The following is a 24,987-nucleotide window of genomic DNA, read 5'->3' on the forward strand; positions in this document are numbered from 1 at the left end:
GTTTTGATCTGAAGAGCTGATAGAACATAGAAAATCCACATTCATTAATTGCTTGGTTCTGTAAGGAAGAAGTGCTTGGAGTAGAATCCTGATTTTTACCAGAGGCTTGAGAAAGAAAGGGGAATTCTTCCTATATCATGGAAGGTGGTAGTCAGGTGTGTATCTGCACATACTAAATACAGATTATTACAGAGTCATTCTGGGTGTTTTCTCCTGCTGTTTCAGGTATTTTCGTTGCCCAGCAGACAGCTCAGAGCTGGCCTATGATCCCCCTGCAGTCATGAACGCAGACACCTTGAGCTACTGCCAAAAAGAGGCCTGGTGTAAGCTGGCCTTCTACCTCCTTTCCTTCTTCTACTATCTCTACTGGTAAGTCTGCCCACTTCACTAAGGGAGCAGCAGCTGCTTTTCTTTTCACTCGTGAAATTGCATTTAGGAATGAGTGGAACCAGTTGGACAATTTCCTTGGTCTCATAAAATGTTGCTGCTTCTTCTATTATCTTTTGTTGTTGATGCTGGTTCAGGAGAACAGTCCCACTGACTACTGGCACTTCAGTACAGAATATTTAGTGTTTACCTAAGGCCTGAGCCAGGCCCCAGCACCAACCAAAGGAAATAACTTTTGCTTCTCTGTATGGTCTCTTAGGATGGGTGAAATTGCAGTTATGCTAATGGCATTGCAGCAAATAAAAAGTTTTAATTCCTTATGATTCAAGAGACTCATAAGAAAAATACCCACACCTCTGGTGTAGTAGTAGCCAAGATGGTAAATAATGGGTAGGTAGGAGTGGGGTGGGAACAGGGGATGCACCATGCCTGTGATCATTCCTACAGGCTCCCTTTCATGACAAGGGAGAGCCTGTGCATGATCCAAACCCCTAATAAAGTACATTCCTCAAGATATGTACACCAATTGGGCATTGCCCCTTTGCCTCCTTCAGCTGTCATCTGTCCTCAGTGCACAGGCACAAATGCCCAGTGCAAAATCATGTCAGGATCATTTAAGGCAAGGCTTTGCCAGGATCCCAGTGCTTTTAGTCAGCCCTGTAATCACACTATAAAAACCAGTGGAAACAAACTCTGACACTTTAAATGGAGGTGATGCTTTAGCTGTCTTTCATCTACTTCTTCCTCAGTGATGTATTGGCATAGAGCTGCCTCTTCAAGCCAGCCTTGCGTGTAGTCATCCCTCTGCAAGGCAGGTTTGTGTTTTTCTCCTCTGATTACTGGTGTCTTACCTGTTCTGCAGTTCCCCACATCTTGAGGAGTCACTGCTGCACATTGCTGTTTCTCAATATTCCTTTTAAATGCTGCTGAGGTTTGTGGAGAAAAGCGTTTTTTAACTCCACGTTTTTGTGTTGGGATCAAAGTCAGCTCTGTAGTGTGGTGTAGCATTTCTCCTGAGACTTTACTGCTGTGCAGCTTCCTCTGAGCTCTTCATTCTGAAACATGGCCACCATCCAAAATCCACTGCCTGGTGCTAGATAAAATAGTATAAATTACAGACACTTTTCCAATGCTTTCCTGGATATAGGCAGAATTAGAATTGCAGTAAAATGGAGCTGTGGCAATATTCTCTGTTTTCTCCTCTTTTCAGAGTTGCATTTAATATGTATGCATTCAGTCCAGATGGTGGCTGCATTTTATGTTTCTTCTAGTGCACAGAGGTTTTTTCCAAAGGCATCAAAACAATGCAATTTCATGGAAAAAACCTCCCTGCCCTGCTGAGAGTTGCTGGTTGAAGTTTTAAAGATCAAACACACTAAAGCAAAATGGTTTTGTTTCTTCACTGTTCAAATCCAGACATCAGACTGAGCTTTAAAAAGCTCAAACACAGCTTGTGGTGCAGTGGGATGTGGATAATGAATTTGTTATTTCTTGAGTGCCTTTTGATACCCCATCTTGAATGCACCATAATTAAAATGCTTGGGAGAGATGGAAGGAATGCAAAGGAAAGCACAGGCCATACAGTCAGACCTGAGGAACAGACAGCAAAGGGTTATAAAAATCAAAGTGCTCTGCATGCTTCAAAGGGGTACTTTCATATTGTGTCTTTCTTTTACATTCAGCATGATCTACACTCTGGTGAGCTCTTAACTGAAAGATCATCTCTAAAGACTGAAAACAACAAAGGCTGGAGGTGCAAGGACGAGTGAACCAAGGGATGCATGATTAAAAAAAGCAAGGAGGAAAACTTTGAACCCAAGCAGTAAATATGGTACATGAAAGAGAGATCCAGCAAAGAGAAGCAGAATACCATTGGAGAATGGCTGAGTTAATTGTGTTTGTCTCCTGTTCCTCAATGTATTGCAGCAAATGATTTTCAAAACCCAAGCAAACAAAAAAAAAAAAAAAAAATTGCAACAACGTGGGCCAAATTATACAACTATTCACCTCTGCAGGAATAATGCTGCTTGTTTTAGTGGACTCATTAAAACTGTAATCCCTACAGTCCCTGCTGTCTTCCAGGAAGCAATGTTTCTTTTCTTAAGGACAATTCTGGACTGAGGAAGCACAGGACAAGAGGATCTTACACAAGAAGAGCTGTACCACACATTCTGCAAATGAGCACTGAGTGGACTTGAGATAAGATGTGTGACTGTCCTGCAGGGCTATTCTCGTGACACTAGTCAAATCTCATGGAACTGCTTCAGTGGTTTTGGTTTGTTGGGGTTTTTTTATCCAACCAAAACAAGAATAACAAAAGAATTTGCAGTTTCAGTGTTCTGTATTCTAACTATATGCTCTTCCTGCAGGTGATCATCCTGCAGTGTATTTCTGTACTTCATTTGTGATGCACCAACACCATACATGACATGTAGAAATATATTTGGTTTAACCTAATCAGGCCAAGCACTTATCAGAATAGTGTTCCTCTGTCTGAAAAAAACCAAACAAAACCAAACCAGGTAAAAGCTTGCATATATGTAAAGAGGATTTTAACGTAGCTATTATATTCATCACAATGCTGGATAGCAAATACTGGACCAGCTAATTGTGGTCTGTAATTCTGCTTTGCAGTTTTACTTCTGCTGTAAAATTTAAGCTGGAACAAATACACAAAATGTCTTTGTCTTGTATGAGGCTCCTCTTGAAAGATGTTCAGTTTTTTTAATAATTTAAAGGTTTTAAAATTTTGTCATAGAGTTCTCATTCAAATTCATTTATATGGGCTGCATATCTTTATACATATATATATGTATATAGAAATATGTATCTACATAAATACAATCTATTTGTATTTTAGGTTAATCTGTTTGAGGGCAAAGGTACCAAGTGTCCAGAACTGCTGCTTCTGAAATAAATCTATTTCAGTGCTGACCCAGGTGAAGCCAGACTCACTCCCTCAAAGTCACTGGTGCTGTGGGTAGTAGCAAGGCTGTAAACTCAAGACTAACACCAGAGTGTTCACAGTGCTTGGTTCTTGCATTTGGAATGAGCTGATAAGGGTTGACATTCTTTAATTTACAGTAGTTTCATTAATTTTCAGTAGTTTTTATTGGATACATTTTATCTTCATACATTGAGGTATACCCAGTTCTAGAAGCAAAAGGCTGCCAAATCAGATGTTGGGTTTTGGTTGCACATGCCACAGAGGTGGCTGAAGTGCTCTTGAAATCACACTGGTCCTGCAGGCAATACAGATGTGTTCTCTTGGAGTGAGCCTGAGCTAAGAAACTTCACTGGATCATTGCAGACCTAACTGATAATGCTCTGCTGCTGTGGAATAGTTAATGCACCACCCATGAAAAGCTGATGATTGTTTGTAACTGAATTTCTTCTCTGCATCCCAACTAAAGCATCTAGTTCTACAACAGTAAAGGAACTAGATTCACAGGAATAAATCACAGTGAATAACTTCTAGGTGTCTTGCTACCTCATAAAACTTTCATCTCTGAGCAGGTGACTGAATCTTTCCATGTATCTTATAGGATTTCATAGGAGATGAAAAGAAATTATTTCAGGTTCCCTATATTCCAAATACATGCTTTAAAATCAGTTTCATTGAAAGGCTTGGAATTTTCTGAGGTTGAATGGGTGAAAGTATGATTACTTCTTGCCTGAAAACACAGTTTTTAAATGCTAAGTTTTAGGGATGAGCTGGACTGCTGGCAGGTCAATTGTTTGCCTGCAGGGCTGAGTGGAAGATCTGAGTTTTTCTAACTGGCACTGGCCTCTAATTCTTGACTTTGCACAAAAAGCAATTGTGTATGTGGGTCTTCTGAATGCAGCCTCAGGGGACTTCAAGGACTGGAGTGGATGTGCTTGGTCATTTGGAAGAGGTTCTCTATTTCAGAGAACTTTATCAATACACTTCCCAAACTCCACTGGAGAGCAGAACACTTCATTTGATCCTACTGCTGCTTTGAGTGAGTGTTTCCAGGATTTCACTGCTCTGCTACTAGAATTTTTTTTTTTTTTTTTGCATTTCCAGAGTAAATTTATGCTTAGATAATTTATTCCACTTGCTTTTGAGCCAACATTAGCCTAAGCACACTTTCTCTCATGCCCCTTAAGATTTCAATATATAGAGAAAGAAGTCCTTTTCACCCTCCACTCTGATAAAAGTCAGCTGTCTCTTGTCCTCCTATAGAAAACTCTATTCTCCATGTCCTCTTTAAAAGGTTTCTCCATAGTCTTTCCAGAGAAATTAATATTTCTTAGGAGTGTATAATCACAGCTGTTCAGAGTATTCTGGAGAGAATCTTGCCCTAATTAGTCCTTGCTGTGAATGGACAATGAAAGCTAACACTCTCAGTTCTTTCCAGTAATACTTATTCAAAAAAGCAACCACACAGCTCTGAATAGCATTTTGTTCCTCTTTGAGATAAATCTTAAAGCTGATTGAAAAACTGATTAATATTAGGATACCTTCCCTTTAATTGTATTTAGTCTGCAGGGGCAGGAGTTGGACTCAATGATCCTTGTGGGTCCCTTCCAGCTCAGGAGATCTGCTTTAACCAAAGCAAGGGATGTAAACTGTGTAGTTGTTGCTGAAGAATCTGTGATCTTTGGTCACAAAGAAGTGTCTCCCCCATGTCACACTTTTGAGGGAGAAATAATCTCTGCCATCCTTTCTGTCTCCAGTTCCTCCTTGTTGGTTAGTGGAGGCTGGAGATTTCCTCTGCAATTTCCTGCTTTCTTCCTGTCTCTTTTCCCAGAAGGGTGAATGCCATTATTTAGGAGCAGAGTTCTCTTCTCTCACATGTCTGATGGTGTAGATAAATCCCATAAGACATAAGAAAACTCATCATCATCCTTTGCTCCTTCAGAAGCAGGTGTGAAATGAGCACACTCTTAAACAAGTACTCATTTTCTTTAACTGCACCTTCTGTGAAGTGAAAGAGGTGATGCTTATTTTGTGAACTCTTCCCATACATGCTGTAGTTTGTTTTTTTTTTTTCCAGTAACTGTTGAATCTGCTTATAAGAAAAAGGTAAGAGGTGGAAAAAGATGGGAGGGGATGGGACCTGCATGAGCTGCTTACCAGAGGCATCTACACAGAGTGCTGACCTTTAGCTGCTTGTTCCTGGAAGGGATGAAAGGCAAGGTCTCCTATTTATAGTCAGGTAATTGCAGTGATGCTGAATAAAATTGTTGCTGCTCTGACTTTTTCAGTTTCAAGTACAGCAAATCAGTGCTGATAGCAGAATGCTTCGCCTACAAATAATTAACTGTACTTAAGCTGTCAGAAGTGTTTTTCCATCTGCTTCCTTGAGCCATACTCTTCCTTTTGCACTAAGCCCCTGAAAGAGAAAAAAAAAGTTCTTCAACCTACACCTTACAGAAACTGCTCTGAGGTTGTTATGATCTGGCACTGCTGTTGGGGTCATGAGTAATCCTACATTATTAGCAGGGGTATTAGCAATCTATTGCTTTTCCTTTCTCCATTCCATCTCCACACTGATATTTTTTGACAAAAAAATTTTAAAATCACAGCGCATGATCCAAAATCCTTGAATTTACTGGAGGCTATTTGTTGTTTCCAATGAGAAGCAAACAAAAAATGTTTCCATTTAACGCCCATTCCCTCTACATGTGGAATAGATTCACATTAGAAAGTCTCTAGATTTTTGTTGGTAGGGATTCCATCCTTTAGATCTTGACACCACATCCATTTAACTGAATTGTGTTAATGGAAAGGGAACCTGCATTTTTGAGGGATAAGGGTAACATTTCAATGCTCATGTCAAACAGAAAGTTATACCAACTTGGTAAAAATCTGGCTATGTGGAAGTTGATGGAAATCATACCTTTTGTTTCATGTAGCCCCACTTAACAATGCACAGTTTCTACCAAGAGGTTGGTGGAAAATTAAAAATAGAAAAAAACCCAAATAAATACAATAAGTTTAGTTCATCAAAAATGCTATTGGATGTTAGATAAAGCTGGAGTTGCTACAAATAGAACAGGAGATGAAAAGGTCGAAATAAACAGAGAATTGGGGTTTTTATTCTTTGGGAAGCCATGAATATTGGGCTGCCATCCAGGCTGCACTGAACTTTACATTGCTGATCTCAGTCCAGATTCCTGCTCTGGTGAGTTTTTTGATTATCTATTGCTCATGAACACATTGTTCTGGTTTATTTTTGTTCTGCTCAGTAACACAGTTGTAGGTGGGAAGGAGGGAAAATTCTCCCATGAAATACCATATTCCCCCTCTTTTCTCCCAGGAAACATGTGAACATGCTGTAACAAAATTCTGATGATGTGTTTCAGTGGTACATCTCAACCAAAGAATGAAGTTCTTTGCTGCAGACAATATTCTGATGCAATGTAATAAACCACAGGTCTAGAAATATTTTTTAGTGCTTGCACACTTGAAGTAGTTATTTTACTACCTCTACTTGCTGGCAGACTTCCCATGTAAGAGAAAATATGCTTTTGTGGCCCAACTCCATGACTTTCTGCACAGTCAAACTCTCAGTAAAACTCTGAGGAATGTAAAGTGCTTTTAATTTTTTTTTTTCTAGTTATGAGACCCCATATTTGAGTAATATGTTATGGCAATTGAATAAAGCATTAAAAGCCAAAATCTCCTGTTTAGTCTGAATCTCAAAAAGATGTTGCTCCTTTTTTCCTGTAAATTATCCCTAATATCACCAGTCTTCTGACAGACCTGAAGAAATCTGCCTGTCCCATTGTTCTGACAGTTTCAGTCTTTTTAAACAGATTTGCAGCCACTGATCATTAGTGGGAAACACTGACTGGAAAGAACAACTTTTACAGACCACCCCAAGATTTATGGAAACATCTTAAGTAACACAGAAGTTGTCCAGTCTTCTGGAATACCTCTCACCTGTAAACTATTACTTTTATTACTTATATTGCTGTATTACTTTTATAGTAATACACAGCACCAAGCACTTAATAGTACAAGTAGTACCTAGTACAAGTCTTGTAGAACAAGCAGAGCAGGATTTCTCTCTGTGTTCTAAGAGCTCTTGTGAGATGGAGGCATTTCTCTCTCTGAGTAGTGCCTGGTACTGCACAGGTGAAATTGGGAATTACATATAGATGGTATTATAATCCTAAATAATGCATACTTTTCCTCATGGGAGGAAGCAATGGAATTCAGTGGAATTAGTCAGAATGCATTTTTCCACTGCCACCAGGAGGGTACCTGACCTGGGCTGTTGCTGTGACAAACTGAACTGTGCTTCAGCCTCTGAATGCATGTGTGCTGTAATTTGATGTTGCCAGAAAGCATTAAAATGTGAAGAATAGTGATCAGAACTGCTCCCCATTTCAGTGTTTTGCACCCTTCTAATTCATTTTGGCTTTACCCATTTTTCCTCTTCCTTTATCACATGGTGGATCCTATTTCACTCATCTTTCAGTGCTACATTTAAAGCAAACCCAGTGCAAGCTCAGGCTAAAACAGTGGCACTGGTTCTAGTCCAAATCCTTCATCTACCTGTGGACATTTATTTGAGAATAAAATTATCCTAGTTTGGTTGTAACTAGGTGCAAATGGAAATCAGCTATTTCAATAGGCATCCTTTTCATCCTGGAAAGTGAATAAAGCCACATTCATGCAGGAGTTTGATGATTTAATGTGCATTAGCACAAATTTGTTATTCACCCAAATCAACAGCAGAGCTGTGCTCACAGGGGGAGCACATCCCATTTACAGGCACTGGTACAAACTTTCATGGTGTGGAGTCATGCAGGTTGCTGGGGGGCATTTGGCCTGTTTTAACCTTTGTTTCCTCCACTACAGATTATATCAGCCTTGATTTTGCCACCTAGCATTTTGGTTCTAGATCCTCGAGTCCAGCCCTGAAGCAGACTTTTTTTAAAGACTTTTTTTTATATATACTTATATTGCATAAGACATTGCATGAGGTGAACTCTAAAGGAATATAAAGAGGGTTTTATATCCCCTTTATTGTCTGTTTATAGGCTTTTAAATACTTTAGTATTTAATTAAGTGCTCCTTGTTATGCACATACCCACACAGGCCATCTAAAAGCTAAATAAATTCTTGTCTGTTAATATAATGAACAAAGGAAGTGCTCTTCTGTTATCTTTGTGTCTTATCTGCCACATAAAGCAGGTCCAAACAATAACATTACTTATGGGGTTATACTGAACAAGAAAAGGAAGCTGTATTTCTAGCATGTTAATTGAGAATACAGTTTTGACAAGTGCTGCAGGCAGGTTCAGAGCTGCTGCTGTGGGGTCATTGTAAGCCATGCCACCTCGGGTCATTTGAGAGCCTTTTTTCAAGGGATGTCAAAGATATTCCCTGAATGTGCTCCTTCTCTGGCTCTTTGGCCTTAAAAACCAAGAGCAGTTAGCAAGGTCTGCAGGAGAAAACTAAAGCTTATCAGTCCTGCCTGTCACCCAGAGCACTGTCATAACCCCAGCAGCATGCAGAGCTTTGGCTTTGAATATTCTGTGGAGGAGTCTGTTGTATTTTCTACCTTGTGTTTGCCTTATGAGAGCAGCCAGTGCCCCTTTGTGTTAATTATTAAATAAGATTGTTAAGTTGTATTGGAAAATGTGATTCATTCTTTCAAAACCTGTTGCCTTTAAGTAGAAGCAGTATTTATCCTCCAAAAGCTTCCTGAAGTGGTAGTGGCAGCAGCAGAATTTTAATGTGCCCTCTCTCATTCATCATTTGAAGTCTACAACAACAAGAGATGAATCTTTGATGAACCTTGTCATGCTTCCTTCCGACTGTAATAGCAGTTTATAAGCTCCAGAGAAGTTCAGAAGTAGTTTGCTATGACTGTGTCTACTTTTTTTTAATCTGTGAGCACTCAGCCCAGCACTGATACATCACCAGATTAGACTTCCCTGTGTTTCTGTTTCTGGTAAATGAAAACCCATGTACCATATATTACAAGTATATTTTCCAGAGAAATCCCAATAAAAGCTTCCAGACCACAGACAACCTTTTAAATATATATATATAGTAAATCTATTGACAGTATCTAGAGACAACCTTATCCTGGAGCACTGGGAGCAATTATGAATTGCTGATGCTTCTTTTCATTCAATTGTAGGGCTCTGTTTTCTCTCTGCACCATATTTTGACACCCATGAAACACACTTCTATCTCCAGCAGATAAGGGTACAGATTTTATCAGTGTGTTCTCAAATGAGGGCTTTCCTTTTGTCATTTCTTGTTTTGTCATCCTGTTTTTGTGCCTTGCTGTGCTGGAGGCTAGAGTCAGAACTACTGAGCACTCAAAGACCTGGACATTTGTTTACTCTTAACACAACCTTTGCAGTCACCAGTATTGCTGGCTACAAAAATAACTTGTCCTTTTAAAAGAAGTTTGCCCTGGAACTTTATGACTTGCAGAAGCTCTGGATATAGTTCCTCTCATGAATTAGGGTGCATCTGCATGGCTGCTGTGTTTCAAGCCTTTCAAATAGACAGAGCAGCTGATGTACAGAGGATTCCTGGCACTCTGCAAAGCCCAAATGGAGCAGAGCTGCTTTGCCACCTCCTTGCCAATGGCTGAGGGCAGTGTGCTCTTGGTAGGACTCCATCCTGCCTTGCTGATCCGGGCTGCTGGAGTGGTCCCAAGGGACAGCTGCTGGCCCAGGCTGGGATCAGCTCTCTTATCCTGTTAAATGATGGGCTGCTCTGCCAGCTCTAGCTGTGTTTCTCCAATGTTTCAGTTCAGCTTTACATCAAAGGGGAAGAGTGACACTGGAGAGGAGCAGCAAAAATATACAGGTTGTTCAGTGGGTTTCTGCTGGTGGGTGGGGAGTCTGCAGACTCCTTAAATCCTCTCAGGGCACACAGGTATTTATTCATTCTGCCCAAATAAGAATATTTCAGTTTCAGTGACTGATGACTTAACAAGGCTGTATAAGCAGAGGTGATTATGTCAGGGAAACTTCTTCATCACTGGTGGGTGAAAGAGGTGGCCAAATGATACTGGAAGTGCTTTGTTCTCTTTTAAGCCTGGCTTTGAGTCTGCAGTTTCTCCAGAATGTTCAGAAAACTCTCTGGTCTTTGTAATCTGCTATGAGATTGACAAGACAGAAGATCCTGATGTATCACCTTTACAATATTCATTATCAAATTCTGTGGTGAATAACAACATCTTTTCTTAGTGAGTAATACCAGAATTCTGTGTGCTTATACACCTATTTTTCTATGCCTCATCTCCCTTTCTGAGATGCCATAGCTGCATATATTTTTAGCTGGGGTGATATGAACAACATTTTTGTATTCTCTGTGTCATTCATTGTTCTATTTCATATGCAACTGTGTGTGGCTTTCTCTTTTTTTTGTGTTTAAATTGCAGCTGTCATTGCAGGAGTGTTCCCTGAGCCCTCCAGCTCTGACAGCCAGCTGGGCAGATATCCAGCTGGGCAGATTGAGCTGCATGTCCAGTTGGACCAATTCCTTACTGCATATGGAATCCAAAACAGCTCCTTTTAAAACTGAAACACCTTGCAACTTCTGCTCTGGCCTGTGATTCTGCAGAATCAGACAAGTTCACCCCCAAATGGAAATATTGCCCATCCCAATTTCTCAAGCCAGGAGGTGCAGATTTGTAAGAGGAAGAAGAGAGAGGCAACATAAGAAGTAGATGAAGAAAATTAGCCTTGAAGGGAAGCAGGACAGGATGACAAAAGCAAAACATCTGTTCTTCTCAAACAGCCAGTTCTGTTCTCCAATCTGAGGAACCTGGCTGCTTTGTTTTAATAACCAGAGTTATGGGAGGTGCCCATCTGAGCAGGCCCACCAGACCTTTCTTGGGGTAGATTTTTTGTGTCATTGCTGCAAACGTGAGGAGCAGATGAACTATTATACTCTGACACAGGCTTGGTGTGTGATCATGGCCTAAAATTTGTACTCTGCTGTTATTTCATCCCTGCCATGGAGATTAAAATACTTGTGTCTCAACACATTGGCATTGGCAGGTTTATCTATAGCTTGTAAAAGAATTTGAATGCATCAAGTCTGGCACATTTCACTAATAAAAGAAATCCTTTTCTAATGAAGAGAGGCAGCATATTTTAATATTTCAGATACTTGACAGGGCATGCTCAGTTTATTTCTGATCACCCTAATGACTTATTGTCAATGAGGCATCACTTCATTTTAAGAACACTGATTTTCCCCTCTCTCCAAATTTGGTTGAATGTTCAAACATCCTGTTTTGTAATGCATAAGGAAATTTCCAGATGGAAAATACCAGAGAGGAAGGCACATTATCACAGCTCACAAGTGCTCTGTACCCTTCAAAGGATTTTGAATGGTTAACAAATTGCATGTCTTCTTATGAAAACTGCCTTGGCAGCAGAAGTCTTAAAAATGACACAGTGAAAATGATGGCATTGTTTTTAAGAAATTGTAAGTCCTTATTTGCATAATAGCCCAGCAAGTTCATCTGTTCAGATCCTGCTTGTAAGAAAACCAATGCATTTTTTTGGTGCTCTGAGGTTGTGACACAGGGTGTAGAAGTTTTCCAGGTCTGACTGCAGGATGGCTCCAGGGTTACAATACTTGGCTGCCTGTTCTCAGAGTTACCTAGTTTTATTCACAATCATCAAGTGAAGGGGGAGACAACGACCCTCTGTAAAACAGTGCTCATGTAATCCTGTAATTCAGGTTGTTTAAATCAATTCCCTGGAGAATCTAAGAATGAAAACTCACCTAACCAATATTGGTGCCTGACAAGTGATCACTCATCTCAATTACCAAAGTGCACTTTTTGCTCTCAGCAGCACAGCAGGTTGAGTTCTGACTTACAGAAGCAATTTCTTATAGTGGATCAAAAATCCATTAATTTTCATTTGGAGTATTTAATTTATTAGACAAGCTGGGCTTGCACAGTGGTATAGCAATTCCATTATATTTCCAGCTAAAAAAAATTGCAGTTAAAAACAAAAAACCCATGACATACTGGCTGTTTATTATGCTGTCAGAAAGTTTGGCTTAACTCTTGATGAGTCCATAAGGAGATGTTCTAGTTCTGTTCTCTGAATTTTGAGCTGCAGCTCCCGGGGTGGGACTGGGTGATTCTCACCAGTGATGTGCTAAAGCACGAATTTCCAGAGCTTTTTAAAATCCTGGGGTAAAGAACATAATTGAGTTAAAGTTGATTTGGTTTGGATTTCATTTATTGTAGGAATTGCAAGTTCCTATCTCCATAGCAGCAAGAATTTGGAAGGCAATATCTCTAAACTTTAACTTATCTTGTTCTCTGACACAGTTGTAAGTGGAGAATTACTCTTAATTTTCTACATTAAATTTACTGTCTGAGCCTAAGATATGATGGATCCCAAACAACTCAATTTTATATCTCTGTTCTTAGACAAAACAATTTTGGTTTCCTAATGAGATCAAACTCTTCATTGGGTTATTTGTAATTTGAGAATATTCTGCCTAGGTCCTACTTTGGCTTTCTTGTTTCCAAGTTCCTTCCAGTCATTTGAAAAGAGAAAGGTTTATAAACACTTGCTAGAGACAAGAGGTGAAAAATAAGAAATAAATGTTAATTTCTATTATAAATTTAAAAGATATGCTGCTCTTGAAAATGTTTGCTCTGCTCATTTCTGTTGCTTTGGGGAAAATACTCTGTCTCATTTTCACACAGGAATTAATTGATGATTAGCTTGATGCAATCAGAGGACAGTTTTACTTCCCTGCTATTTTTATTGCCTCTAAGAAGCTTGGAAAAGGCAAAAGGGAGAATCTGTACTGCTAAAACCACTGAAAATGGGGAAAAAGGTAAAAAACCACATATGAACAAAAGGACCCCCAAACACAGAAAAACTATAGATGCTCTGATAACCTGATAAAACATGCTAAAAGCCACTAAAACATCAAAAATTGCTTAAACCAGCAGAACACACAGTGCTTTGTACATGACTTCACAGAATCTCAGGGCCTGCCACTTGTGTTGGTGAGTCTCATCCCTGTTTCAGGATGGAGATTCAGGAAGTCAGAGGGGTGGAGGACAGACTCTGGACTTCAAAATATGTCCCTCCAACTTCTTTAAAAGTTCCACCTTGCCGATTAGGTACTTGCTGCCTGCTTGAGGGCTGTGATGACCCAGGTGCCTCATCCCTTGTGGTGCTGACATTTGGCACACTGTGCATTAAACAGCAGGTAGTGCAGGAGCTGAACAAAGCCATCAGCTGTCCCCTGAGCTATCACTATCACTCTGTCACCATCAGCTATCCACTAAGCACATCAAACATTCTCAGAGAGACTTAAAGAATAATGACACTATTTGCCTAATTACTCGTTGCGTAGTTAACTGATTGTTTTGACAGTAAAATTACTTTCATTTAGATATCTGATCATAGGACATGATTTTTTTTAAATTTTTTTTTTTACCTCTTTTTATTCATCACTCTTGCCCTGCCACTATTCCATTCTATGTTCCCATGGAGTTTAATCCTCCTGTCTCTAAAATATTAAAGCCACTTGAGGCACAAGGTCAGTGTTGCCATGCAGTGAATACTAATCCAGATGCTGTGCTTCATATTCCTGACTGAGCCTTCCAGGAGGAGGAGGGATCAGGAAACCTTTTAAGTGCTGCACTAACACTGACAGCTTTATTATAATGTAAATCAAATGAGAGGAAACGTGTTTAACAAAACATCAGAGTTTGTCGGGGGTTTTTTATTATTTAGGAAAGACCACAGATGAAATGGAATTTAAGTTTGTGATCTATATTAAGTGGGTACCTCAATGCAGCTGTGCAGTGATGGATGCAGGAGTTAGCTCTCAGATAGAACACTTGTGTGAATGGCAAAATCTGTTCACAAACCAACGTGTGCACCAGACTGTGGCTTATTTCTTGGCATGTAAAACTGCAGAAGTGGGATTTGGAGCTGCCTGGCAAGGGTCACAGCTGCTGCTTCCAAGAGCTGCTGTCGCTCTTATGTACCACCACCATAGCTGAGTAGAGCTCATAAATATCTGGTGGGTCCTCCTATTGTCTCACTGAACCAGAAGGACTTGGTGATAAAGGCATTTATTCAGCATCTGTGCTCTGGAATCAGGAGGAAAGAATGAAGGTGGTGAGAGAAGCAGGCAGGTAATCAGGCAAAACTAATTGATGGAAGAGAGGCAAAAATCCACTTGACAGTGGAGAAGGATGGACAGATAGCAAGGGGAATTTGAAATTATAAATAACTCTGTTCTGACTGTCCATTATATGTTTCTCACTGCCCATCTGAGTTCCAGGAAAACACAATTCCAAGTGTGGAGACTGGGAAAATTGCAATTATTCAGAGCACAGGAGCGAAATAATCGTTACAAGTATAATCCTGAATTGGAGTTGCTCATTTCAATTTCTAATCAGACCTGTGCATGGCATAGAATAAATGATAATTATAAGCACTGCATGAGCTTGTTGCTGTCACGACTGAAGTCTGATCACTCTGTATCTGTTATTCAATTAAATTTGCTTATAAATTCCACATTATGTGACACTGAAGATGAGACCCAAAGTTGTTCTTTTAATCCATCCAAACTTCCAGGCCCAAACTGCTCTGTCATGCTTTCTTCCCTGGAAAAACCAGCTAGTAGCTAAATCTGTTGTTTTTAATGTAACAGCCTGCTCCTTTCAAACCCATTCATGCATTGAAGCCAAAGGCTGAGTATTCCACGGTGACTTAAACTTTGACTTGTTTTTATTAAGTGTAATGGGTCTGATCTGCTATTTATGGAGGCAATCATACAGCCACTGGTGCAGAGCATCTGAATACCTGCAACTGTACCAAAATTATCAGGATTTCCAGCCTTAGGGGATTGTATTTCTGACTTCAGATTTAACAGCTGCATAGAAATCATGCATGTACAAGCACCTCACAAGTTTATTCCTGCTTGAGAAAGGTCTGTAAATGGAAATTTGGGGCAGAGGAACAGTTCAGAGAACTGAATTAGGCTCAGCTCCTCTAACCCTGCTTGGACTTGGGTCTCTGGGTTTTTTTTTGTATTTCCTTTTTCATCCCTTTGTTTCCATGTTCATTAACTTCAACATGGCCTGAATTTTACATAGAGAATTGGAGGGACTCAGCAGTGAAAATGGCCATTTCTTTGAGGGGTTTGGGCTTCTGTGCATCAGTGACCACTAGATGCTACCATTTCTTACCTTCTTGAGGAGAAGCCTTAACATCCCAGATTTCCCTTCTGTTAAAAATCTGAAATTATATCCCCAGAGACAGTGTTCAGCCAACATTTTTCTTCAAAATAATTAATTTACCTTTTGCATATTATTGCTCTTTTTGCCTAAACTGGCTTAGAATTGCTTTATTCTTCTTAGAGTTTTCATGTCTTTTTTCCCTAACATAAAATGCAAGCTATCAACTGATGAGGCTTTCATGGCTTCATAAAACTCCCTTTTTATTCTTTTACCAGCAAAATATATCCTGACACTTCAACTATTTGAAATTAGTTTTACATAATGGTCGTTTGTAGTAAAAAAAAATGTTTCCTAATATTAATCATGGAATGGTTTGTATTGGAATGGACCTTTAAGATAATCCAGTTCCAACCCCCCTGCCATGGGCGAGAGCATTTTTTCCCAGATCAGGTTGCTCAAAGCCCCATCCAGCCTGGCCTTGAACACTTCCAGGGATGGGGCATCCACATCTTCTCTGGGAAACCTCTGCCAGTGCCTCACCACCCTCACAGCAAAGAATTTCATCCTAATATCTCACTTAAACCTACCTTCTTTCAGTTTAAAAACATTCCCCCTTGTCCTGTTCCAAAGTCCAGGTCTGCAGTTCCTTACTCTGCATTTGGTACTGTTTGATTGGAAAAGGGCTGATAAGAATTTGTGATGGGCTGCGAGAAGTACAGAGGTTTCACAGTGGTCTGGCATATTTGATGGGTTTCATGTGATACATTCTCTCTTAACTGCAAAGGGTCCTTCAGGTAAAAATAACCTTTGTTCTTAGAATTCATTAACACATGGCAGCACAGAGGCTGTCACACCCCTGCTACTGCTCTACATGTTCATGTTCATATTCTAATTGGCACTGGGATTTAATAACCATAGCAATTTAACTGCACTGAGATATCAATTTTGGTTGGCTAAAACCGATTTATATATCAGATGTGAGTTCTGGACTCTGCATTGTTTTAATTAATGTAGTCTTTGTCTAACTAGTGCTCATTAAACAAATTTGTTATAGTTTGCACTCAACTTTCTTGTTTTTAAAAGACAAACATGCTATTGAACCCCTTTAATCATCTTATAATGAAGATTAATTGCATAATTGCAGTAATATATGTCCTCTTTGTGAGCAGAATCACAATAAAATAAGGGTGAGATTTTGGATGAGAAACCTATCATTTTCAGTGAATATCAGCACTAAATGACAAAATCAGGCACAACTTCAGTTTTATCTCTAACTTCACTTTGAGCTTGGCCACATCTCCTGTACTCTTCTCCAATTAGCACAGTGGCTTTGTTAAATGTGTCTAGGTCATACCTAGAAAATTTACTTTTCTACTTCTAATGCCCCCAAAACCCTCATGCTTTTCTGCTTAGCTTAGCCTAGAGGCAGTTTTTCATACCCAACCTATTTTTCCTCATCATTATAGTTCATAATTTTTCTTGTTCATTTTGCTTTTCCTGGTTACTGACGAGACAGCCCTTAGTCATTGGAGAAATCTGTACTTGCAGGATGCTGTGATGCAGTCAGAGCAAAGAATTCCCAGGACTGCAGGGAGATGAGGGTTGTTGTTGTGCTGAAGGAGGGGAAGAGGGCAGGCACAGCACGTCCTGCTGTGTTTGATATCACTGGCTCCTGGCAGCGTGAAGGAGATGCTGCAGAGCACTTGGGTGTGTTTATTTTTTTTGTCTGGGGCAAACTTGCCAGGAAAACAATGACTCTTGCTCTCAGGAACTAGTGATGGTTATTATGAATTGTCTAAAATGCACAGCTACCAAGGGAAGATTTTCTAGCTGCTTTGTTTTGAGCATGAACAGACACACACTGCCCAGATACGTCGTGATTAATTAATGTTTTGTGAGTCTGAAGCTCCTTAATTAGCAACAGTTTGACATTGCATTCAGCAATTTAGGATGTAATTTGTATTAGAAATGCCCATAGTAATCATCAAGACTGGAAAGGAGGCAACCCAAACAAGATTTAACTAAAAAATTGTAGCAAAAGTAATTCAATTACCACTCAGTGTTCCTGGGAGAAAAGTGAGTCCCTGACCATTCTCTCACTGGATGATTTTATGCAGAACTGGTCTGTCATGCTATTTCAAGGATTATTTCCTGATATTAAAACTCCCCTTTCCTTGTGCTCTACATGGTTTCAAATGGTGAAATCCTTTAAGAATATACCTGTTATATTAGTGAGAACCTGTCAGATTTCTACATAAAAATAACTGTATGTCACACAGTGACCTTTATATACATCTTATAGAGGAAGAAGCTAAAAATAATTTACAATCTAACAAGAGTTTACTCAATACATTAACCATAATTAACTTTTGGGGTTTTTTAAACAGGTTGTCTTAGGTTATGTGATCCAAGGCTCGTCTCCATGAAGCCCAGAAGCACCATGGCAGATGGGACAAGCCCAAATAACTCAGGGGCTATTGCCTGGGAGGTTGTGACATATTGCAGACACTAAACTCCATTTCTGACTGTTGTCCTGTTCTGTGTTTGTGTGTGTGTATTTCAGTGCCAGCAGCTGAGGTGGGGACCATGGCTCACAACAGAGGCCTGACTTTGTTTGTGTCTACAATGGACACAATGGATGGGGCTCTGTTGTTGGATTCTGCTGGGAACCAGGAAAAAAGCAGCCTTGAAACCTTGGGTTTCTCAGGCTGCTCAAGAAATGATAACAATGATTAAACACTTGCTGGAGAAGTGGTATTTTGCAGAAAGCATGTTTTCAAAGAGGTGTTGCCTTCTTGGACCAATGAGCCTTCTCTATTCTGTTTTGCATGAACTACCCTATATAAGTGCAGTGTTTAAATAAAACTCTCTCTTTTTCTGTCTGCATTACACAAAGAGCTTTGTTGCATTTTTCTTTCCACTGCTCCTATAGCCAAAATGCAGCAGGGCTCCATGGCTACTGGCTGGGTGCATGTGCCAGCTGTGATCACCAGCAGCTATCAAGCAGGACAAGGGGCAAGCAGGACGAGGGGCTTGGTAGCCAGGCATTGAGGTGGCTGTGAGTCTGAGATCAGCATCACAAGGTGGCTACTGCAGGGACCAGGAGGTCCAAGCCAGCTGCTAGTCAGCCCTGGGGCTCACTGACGCCAGTGTGTGGGTCTGTTTCTCTGTGCTTGTTTGTACTTTGCACTAATGGATCTTCCTGCTGACCCTCCAGGGAGGGGGGCAGGGTGAGGCTGCTGGTGCTCCCCTGTGCATGCACGAGTGTTTCTGTCTCAGGGAACCTTTGGGGGTGTTTATTTATCATCACCCTGCATGAGATAAGTTGCTGGTGTCTCCTAGCTACTCCTGAGGTGAACTTTCCTGTCCATCAGCTCCACTGAGTATTGTGGGGGAGAGGGACCAGAGTTGAGGCAAATGTGTGGATAATAAAAGCAAGATAGCCTTGGGTCCTTCCCTTTTCCTATGGATGATCTATGCCAACAGCAGCAACCTTTTACTGGATTACAAATACACAGTTTGCTCTATGAATATAGAAATTATTCATGATATTGCTTTCAGCTCGAGTCTTCCAGCCCAGAGAAATGAGAACATTGATGGGCATGAATAATCAATCAGTGGTATAAATCTTTGTCAGCTCAATATTTTTTTCAGCAATCTGGAAATGAAAATGAGAAAAAAAAATTCTATGAGCATGTTTATATTTATGCATTAATGGCTGACAGTTTTAATTATTCTTTAATATTTCTATTCAAGGCACCAGGCATTTAGTCATCTGATTGCCCAGACTCTTCTTCAGCATTGCATCAGGTTTATGAATAACCTGCAATGACAGATGGCAAAGGGCATTTTCTGACAGCTATTGATTTCCCTGGAGCTGCTGAGAGATAGAGGCAAATAGCTCCATAACCATCCATGGGAGGATTACAGTTCTGTCTTCTCAAAATAAAATCCTGGGATAACAACGTATTAGATTTTCCTCTTCTACTGAATATTTTTCCTAGTTTTGCTCTTTCAGAACCTCTTGAAGTTCTGTGGAATGAAGGCTGTCTGCTTTTATTTGCTGTTTTAAACATGCTTCAGTAATAAAGAAAGCCATAGTCAGCTGTGGACCAACAACGTTTTCCCTATATGTTGGCAAAACAAAACTTTCCCTTGAAGAATTTCAGCATATTACATGGAACACATTCATTTTCTGAAACAAAAAATCCCAAGAGCTGGACCAGGTATCTGACTGCAGATTTGTTGCCAGTATGTGCTGCTTCTTGCTTTTTCAAAAATTCCAACACAGAACATTTTAGTGGAGTCTAACCTTAGTAGCTTGTCTAGCAAAGTATGTGAAATCCATGCCTTTAAAGAAAACAAAACTCATCTTTCATTAGTAGTGTTTGAAGTATATCCTAAGACTTCCCTTGTGTGTTCTAGATTAGCCCTCTGGATCAGTAGAAATTCAGTTTCAGACCTGTAGAGCTGATGCACATCAGCGTTTGTGGGTACATCTTAAACATCAGAAGACCAAATGAATCCTGCACAAGGCAAGGCCATCAACAGCCATAACAGTTTATTTTAAAAGAATTGGGATTTTCTGCCTTTTAGGGCAAAAGCTCAGCTGTCATAAACCGGAAAATTTTAATATAAATTTTTAACATCACTAAGTGATGCTTATTTGAAAATCACCATCTACATGGGTTTCCTCACCCCCCCCCCCCTTTTCTTATTTTTAATTTTTTTTCTTTAACATGAGAGTTACCATATTATGTGCTAATTGTTGCTAATTTCTGTATAATGTTTAGGCAGCCTTCCAACTCCCAGCTGGAAATGGTCTGCCAGCTGACCACAAGGTTGATAAAGGTTGCCCAGTTCTGAGGGCATTTTCTGTGCTCCTCAAACCTGCAAAATGAGAAAGAAATTAATTTATATGAATTTCACACCGACATCTTGAAATTTGACTAAAGCTTTAATAAAGGAATGATAATGGCATTTAGTTAAAATGAAAAAGAGTGCAGAACAGTACTGCCTAACTATTTTGATCAGGGAACAGTCTGATCTGCTATCTTGTGAGTTCTGGTGCAGCAGGTTTAGAGTTTTGTTCACAAGTCTCTGTGTCTCTGCCACCCTCTTTTTGCTCTAGCAGCAGACACAGGGTGTAAATGCACTTCCTAGAGCAGCAGGAAAGAACAATACTCAATTCATGAAGTTGCTCTTCCAGCCAGAAGTCCATTGCACAAAAGGAAGGATGGGGAAGCCCCAGTTATAGAAAAGTCACTCTATTCCTTATCTTCTTCCTTCTCCTGGTATTTATTTGCCATAACTTCTTTCTCCTGATACATGCACATTTAGCAGCCTGTTCTTTTGAAGGGTGATTCAGGTCTTGGACCAAAACAAAAGCTGTTTTTCTGACATGCCAGCAGTCTGAGCCAGATGTCACAGCCACCTCAGTATCCTCAGGAACCTCTCTCAGAGACCTTCAGCCTCAAAGCTGTCCATGAATGTTCCATGCTTTTATTCAGGCTCTAATCAGAAAGAACAGGAACAGCAGCCACTTCTCAGGAAGGTGGGAGAAAGTGAGAGAGGAGCTGATAACAGAGCTGTGATTACCCATTCCCTAGATAACAGTGTATAATTATTGTCTAGATATCAATAAATTTACTGGTTATCTGGCAGAGACCACAGTAACTTCCTTGCACATATCTGGGACAAATTTCTCCCACAGCAGTTCATAGATGCAGGAAACAACATGGCCCAGAAGAGACAAGCAAGTCCTCATCTCCATCTGTCACATCAAGAAACTCAAATCTGGAATTCTTGGAGGAAGTATAAATTTTCCAAATGTTAACCTGGTCCTATAAATTACAATTTTTTGTGCTAGAATAAAGCTTGATGTTTGCATGTTTACCCTTCCCTGAATCAAGACTGGATTGCTTTTTTTTTTCTTTTTTTTTTTTCTTTTTTTTTTTAAACTAATCTATTCTTGACCTCAGACATAGCACTGCACAACTGGTCTTGCTGTCATCTTATTTAGCCCAGTAGATCAGTAGGATCTTCCTCAGTAGTAGTCCTCACTCCTTATGAACTATATTTTCTCTGTGATAACATGTAATCCAATATGAAAAGCAATTCCAAAATGTAATACAACTGCAAACCTGTCTGGAAAGAAGGACTGTGGTGTTTAACAATTATCTTGTATTTGAGTCTATGAATGGACACTTTATTTTCAAAGATATGGGTTGGTTTTGGGAGTGGGATCTAACTGTTCCACAAACCCTTTCTTCACAGTCTCACAGTTAGAGCTCTTACAGAAACTTGTCAGAAAAATCTAAAAAAGGAGTGGAGAATGAGACTGTAGAAGTGGATGGTACATTTCTGTGCTAAAAAGAGCTTTGCTTTCTGAAAAGAGGTGAGAGAGCAAAATACACAAACACAAAGTAATGAAAGAAACTGAAACTAATGAAGACTGTCACTTTCCTAAGCTGTGCTTAAATACTCCCTAATCACTCCCCAGAAATACTTCCATCTTCAATTTCCATGCTTGGATTCTTCCTCTCAGCTTCTTCTCAAGTCACTCATTAATTAAACAAGACTATTAGCAACAAGTATTGAGATGCAAGCCAGAATGCAGATCCTTACTGGTCAAAGATTTTATGGTGTATGGGATACAGACTATTCTCATGGCTCAGAACAGATAACAATTGAAGTTCCATTACACAAAATCTGATTTTTCACAGGCTGAGAAGTTCACATCTACAGCTTTCATATAGGTTTAGATGCAAGGGATCAATCAGTTCAAAATTCATTAAGCAGAAACTTAAAACGTTTAAATAAAGAATTTAGACTAAAATACCCTACATGTGGTTTTTAACCCAATCTAAACAATTCAGGACTTGAGGTGCCTGTAAGAAAGCAACAGCAATGGCAAGTCTGTAGTTGGACTTTAAGTAAAACCACTTTTCTTCTAAATTCCCATGTTTTGTTATTGAGTATCAAATACATCCTGCAGGAAAAGGCCCCACAATAAAAGGCAGCCTTTGTAATCAAAATGTACACACATAACACTTTTCCAGGCAGAAGCCAGCCTAAAAAAAAAAAAAAAAAATTAAAATGCCCTATATTAAATTATTGTAGATCTAGGATTATCCTATGTATACCAAAGTCATCCAGTCAAAGGTTACCTGCCTGACACGAACTTTTCAGTCATACAAAACATCCAAATTTCCACAGAGCAAAAAAAAAAAAGTTATGCAAAAACTGCTTTAATATTGACACTTGAAGAGAGTCTCTAAAGGCTCCTATACTCTACTACAATATTTTGGTTTGGACAAAACCCAAAAGAGAGGCCTCTAACCTCTCAGTGGGGCTGCATTTCCAGCAGCCACAGGTGCCCAGGCCCAGACATCTGCCCTGAGCTGCAGCAGCACTTTCTTTAATTTGTGATATCCTTCTTCCTAACAGTAAAAAAGTAATTATTGAATTAAATCTGTGTCTTCCCACTATGCCCCCAGTGTGAGCTGCATCCTCGAGATCAGCATGCCTCATTAGAAATCAGGTGGTATCTGGGTATTTGCTTCTGCAGCGTTGCAAATTAAAAGTAGTTGACAAATTAAAAACAGTTAATTGTGCACTAAGTGGCAAATTAAGCATTTATCTGCTTTGAAAAAATTAATAGTGGGAAATATAATGGCAAGTGCACTTACTGCAATAAGCACAATTTGGAGAAAAGAACACACTTCTTTTTTGCAAGGAGGTCAACAAAAAACCCCAAGAATTTCTGAGTATTTTAATCCTTATATTTTATACACACTACTATGGAAAGTATAAAGGAATCTGAAAAGACATTTTGAGGATTTTTTGAAACCCTAAATTCAGACAAAAATAGTAATCTAAAAAATCCAGTTCAGCAAGACCATTGTATTTTTTAACCACCAAAATATTAGTACAGAGGGGAAAAAGCATTGAAAACCAAGAAAGAACAGAGGTTTTCAATCCTGTTTTGCAAGTATCACTGAGATATCAGATTTGCTTTGTTTCCATTTCCTTAACATGCTTCAAAAGCACAGGATCATCTTAGCCTACCCAGGAACGATAATGGATAACCTGGTAAAACTGACAAATGTTATGTACTCCACTATGAACTGAAAAAAAAAAAAAAAAAAAAAAAAAAAAAAAAAAAAAAAAAAAATATATATATATATATATATATATAAATAATAGATCAAAATAGATTACTGCAAATCAGCATCTGTAAAAGTAGGGGTAGGACCTGGCTTAGTATGTGCTACTTCAGTACTAAACCATGCCTGTTCTGTATCCACCACTTGCAAATGCTGCTCTCTGCTGACTTCTGGTTAAAAGTGTCAAGGAAGAGCTTCTCTCTCCTTCCTCTGATTTGGCCTCTGTGGTGGACAAGAGACAGATGTGCAATAGGAGAAAGTTGTCTGACAGGATTTCCAGCTCCATCATCTTCATTTCACATGTTACCAGCTTCCAGCCCACGTCTCACAAAATTAAATATTCCCACTTCCCACTAAAAAAAGGGACTAATGTCCTAATAGCTTCTCCCTAGGAAAAAAAGAAGAAGTTCATTTGCATTCCATTCTAAATCTTAGAAACTATTGCAGGCAAAAACTTTGTCTTGGCTTGCAAAGCAGGATGTAAGCAAAAGTAAGTATTTATCACCATCTGTTAAACCAGGTGAGCAGTGTTCTTTATTTCCATGGGAGATATTCTCTGCTAATGGGCCATATGTTAAAACCAGGTGGGGCAACCATCTTTATCTTTTCCACAACCCATCCTCCCTCCAGGAAGATATCATCTGCTGCTGGCCCATTGAGTCCCACTGTGTGACTGATAAAATTACATCATCCCACTGGGAGATGGTCCAGCCAGGGGGAGGAGCCAAACCTTTCCTACCTGGATAAAAACTGAGATTTGGGGTATCAGAACAGCCTTTTTTCTGCTGGACTCCAGAGGAAAACCAGACCTTTCCACATCATCCCTGGACCTTCAGAGGAAAACTGCACCTTCTACAGGAGCACCGCTTCAGCTGAACCACACCTGCCACTGCAGGAGGATGCAGCCACCATTTAATGGGACTGCTACCAACACCCTGACTGACTGACAGGGTGTCAGGTTGTATTCTGACTCTGTCAGCATTTTGGTTTGGTTTTTTTCTTCTGTGTTACTATACTTTTGTTCAGATTTTTTCCTAGTAAAGAGCTGTCATTCCTATTTCCATACCTTTGCCTGAGAGCTCCTTGAGTTCAAAATTGTAATAATATGGAGGGAGGGGTGTTTACACTCTCCATTTCAAGAGAGGCTCCTGCCTCTGTTTTGAAAGATACTTGGCTTTCAAACCAAGACAAACTTAAATTCAGAATGGACCACTGAAATTGTGTTGCATATTACATTTTCA

The 24,987-nt window shown here is 39.7% G+C and overlaps 1 protein-coding gene across 1 annotated transcript in view; it reads left to right on the top strand.

The window, feature by feature from the left end:
* Positions 1-8,091, top strand: part of CNIH3 (cornichon family AMPA receptor auxiliary protein 3) — a 49,289-nt gene extending 41,198 nt beyond the window's left edge. The window contains exons 5-6 of the mRNA XM_056487439.1: positions 226-369; positions 2,070-8,091. Coding sequence (XP_056343414.1) covers positions 226-369; positions 2,070-2,097 — 172 coding nt within the window. The 3' untranslated portion in view covers positions 2,098-8,091. The remainder of the gene's footprint in view (positions 1-225; positions 370-2,069) is intronic.
* Positions 8,092-24,987: the final 16,896 nt, after the last annotated feature.

This window comes from Oenanthe melanoleuca, chromosome 3 (genome assembly GCF_029582105.1).
Source record: "Oenanthe melanoleuca isolate GR-GAL-2019-014 chromosome 3, OMel1.0, whole genome shotgun sequence".
Lineage (NCBI taxonomy): Eukaryota > Metazoa > Chordata > Aves > Passeriformes > Muscicapidae > Oenanthe > Oenanthe melanoleuca.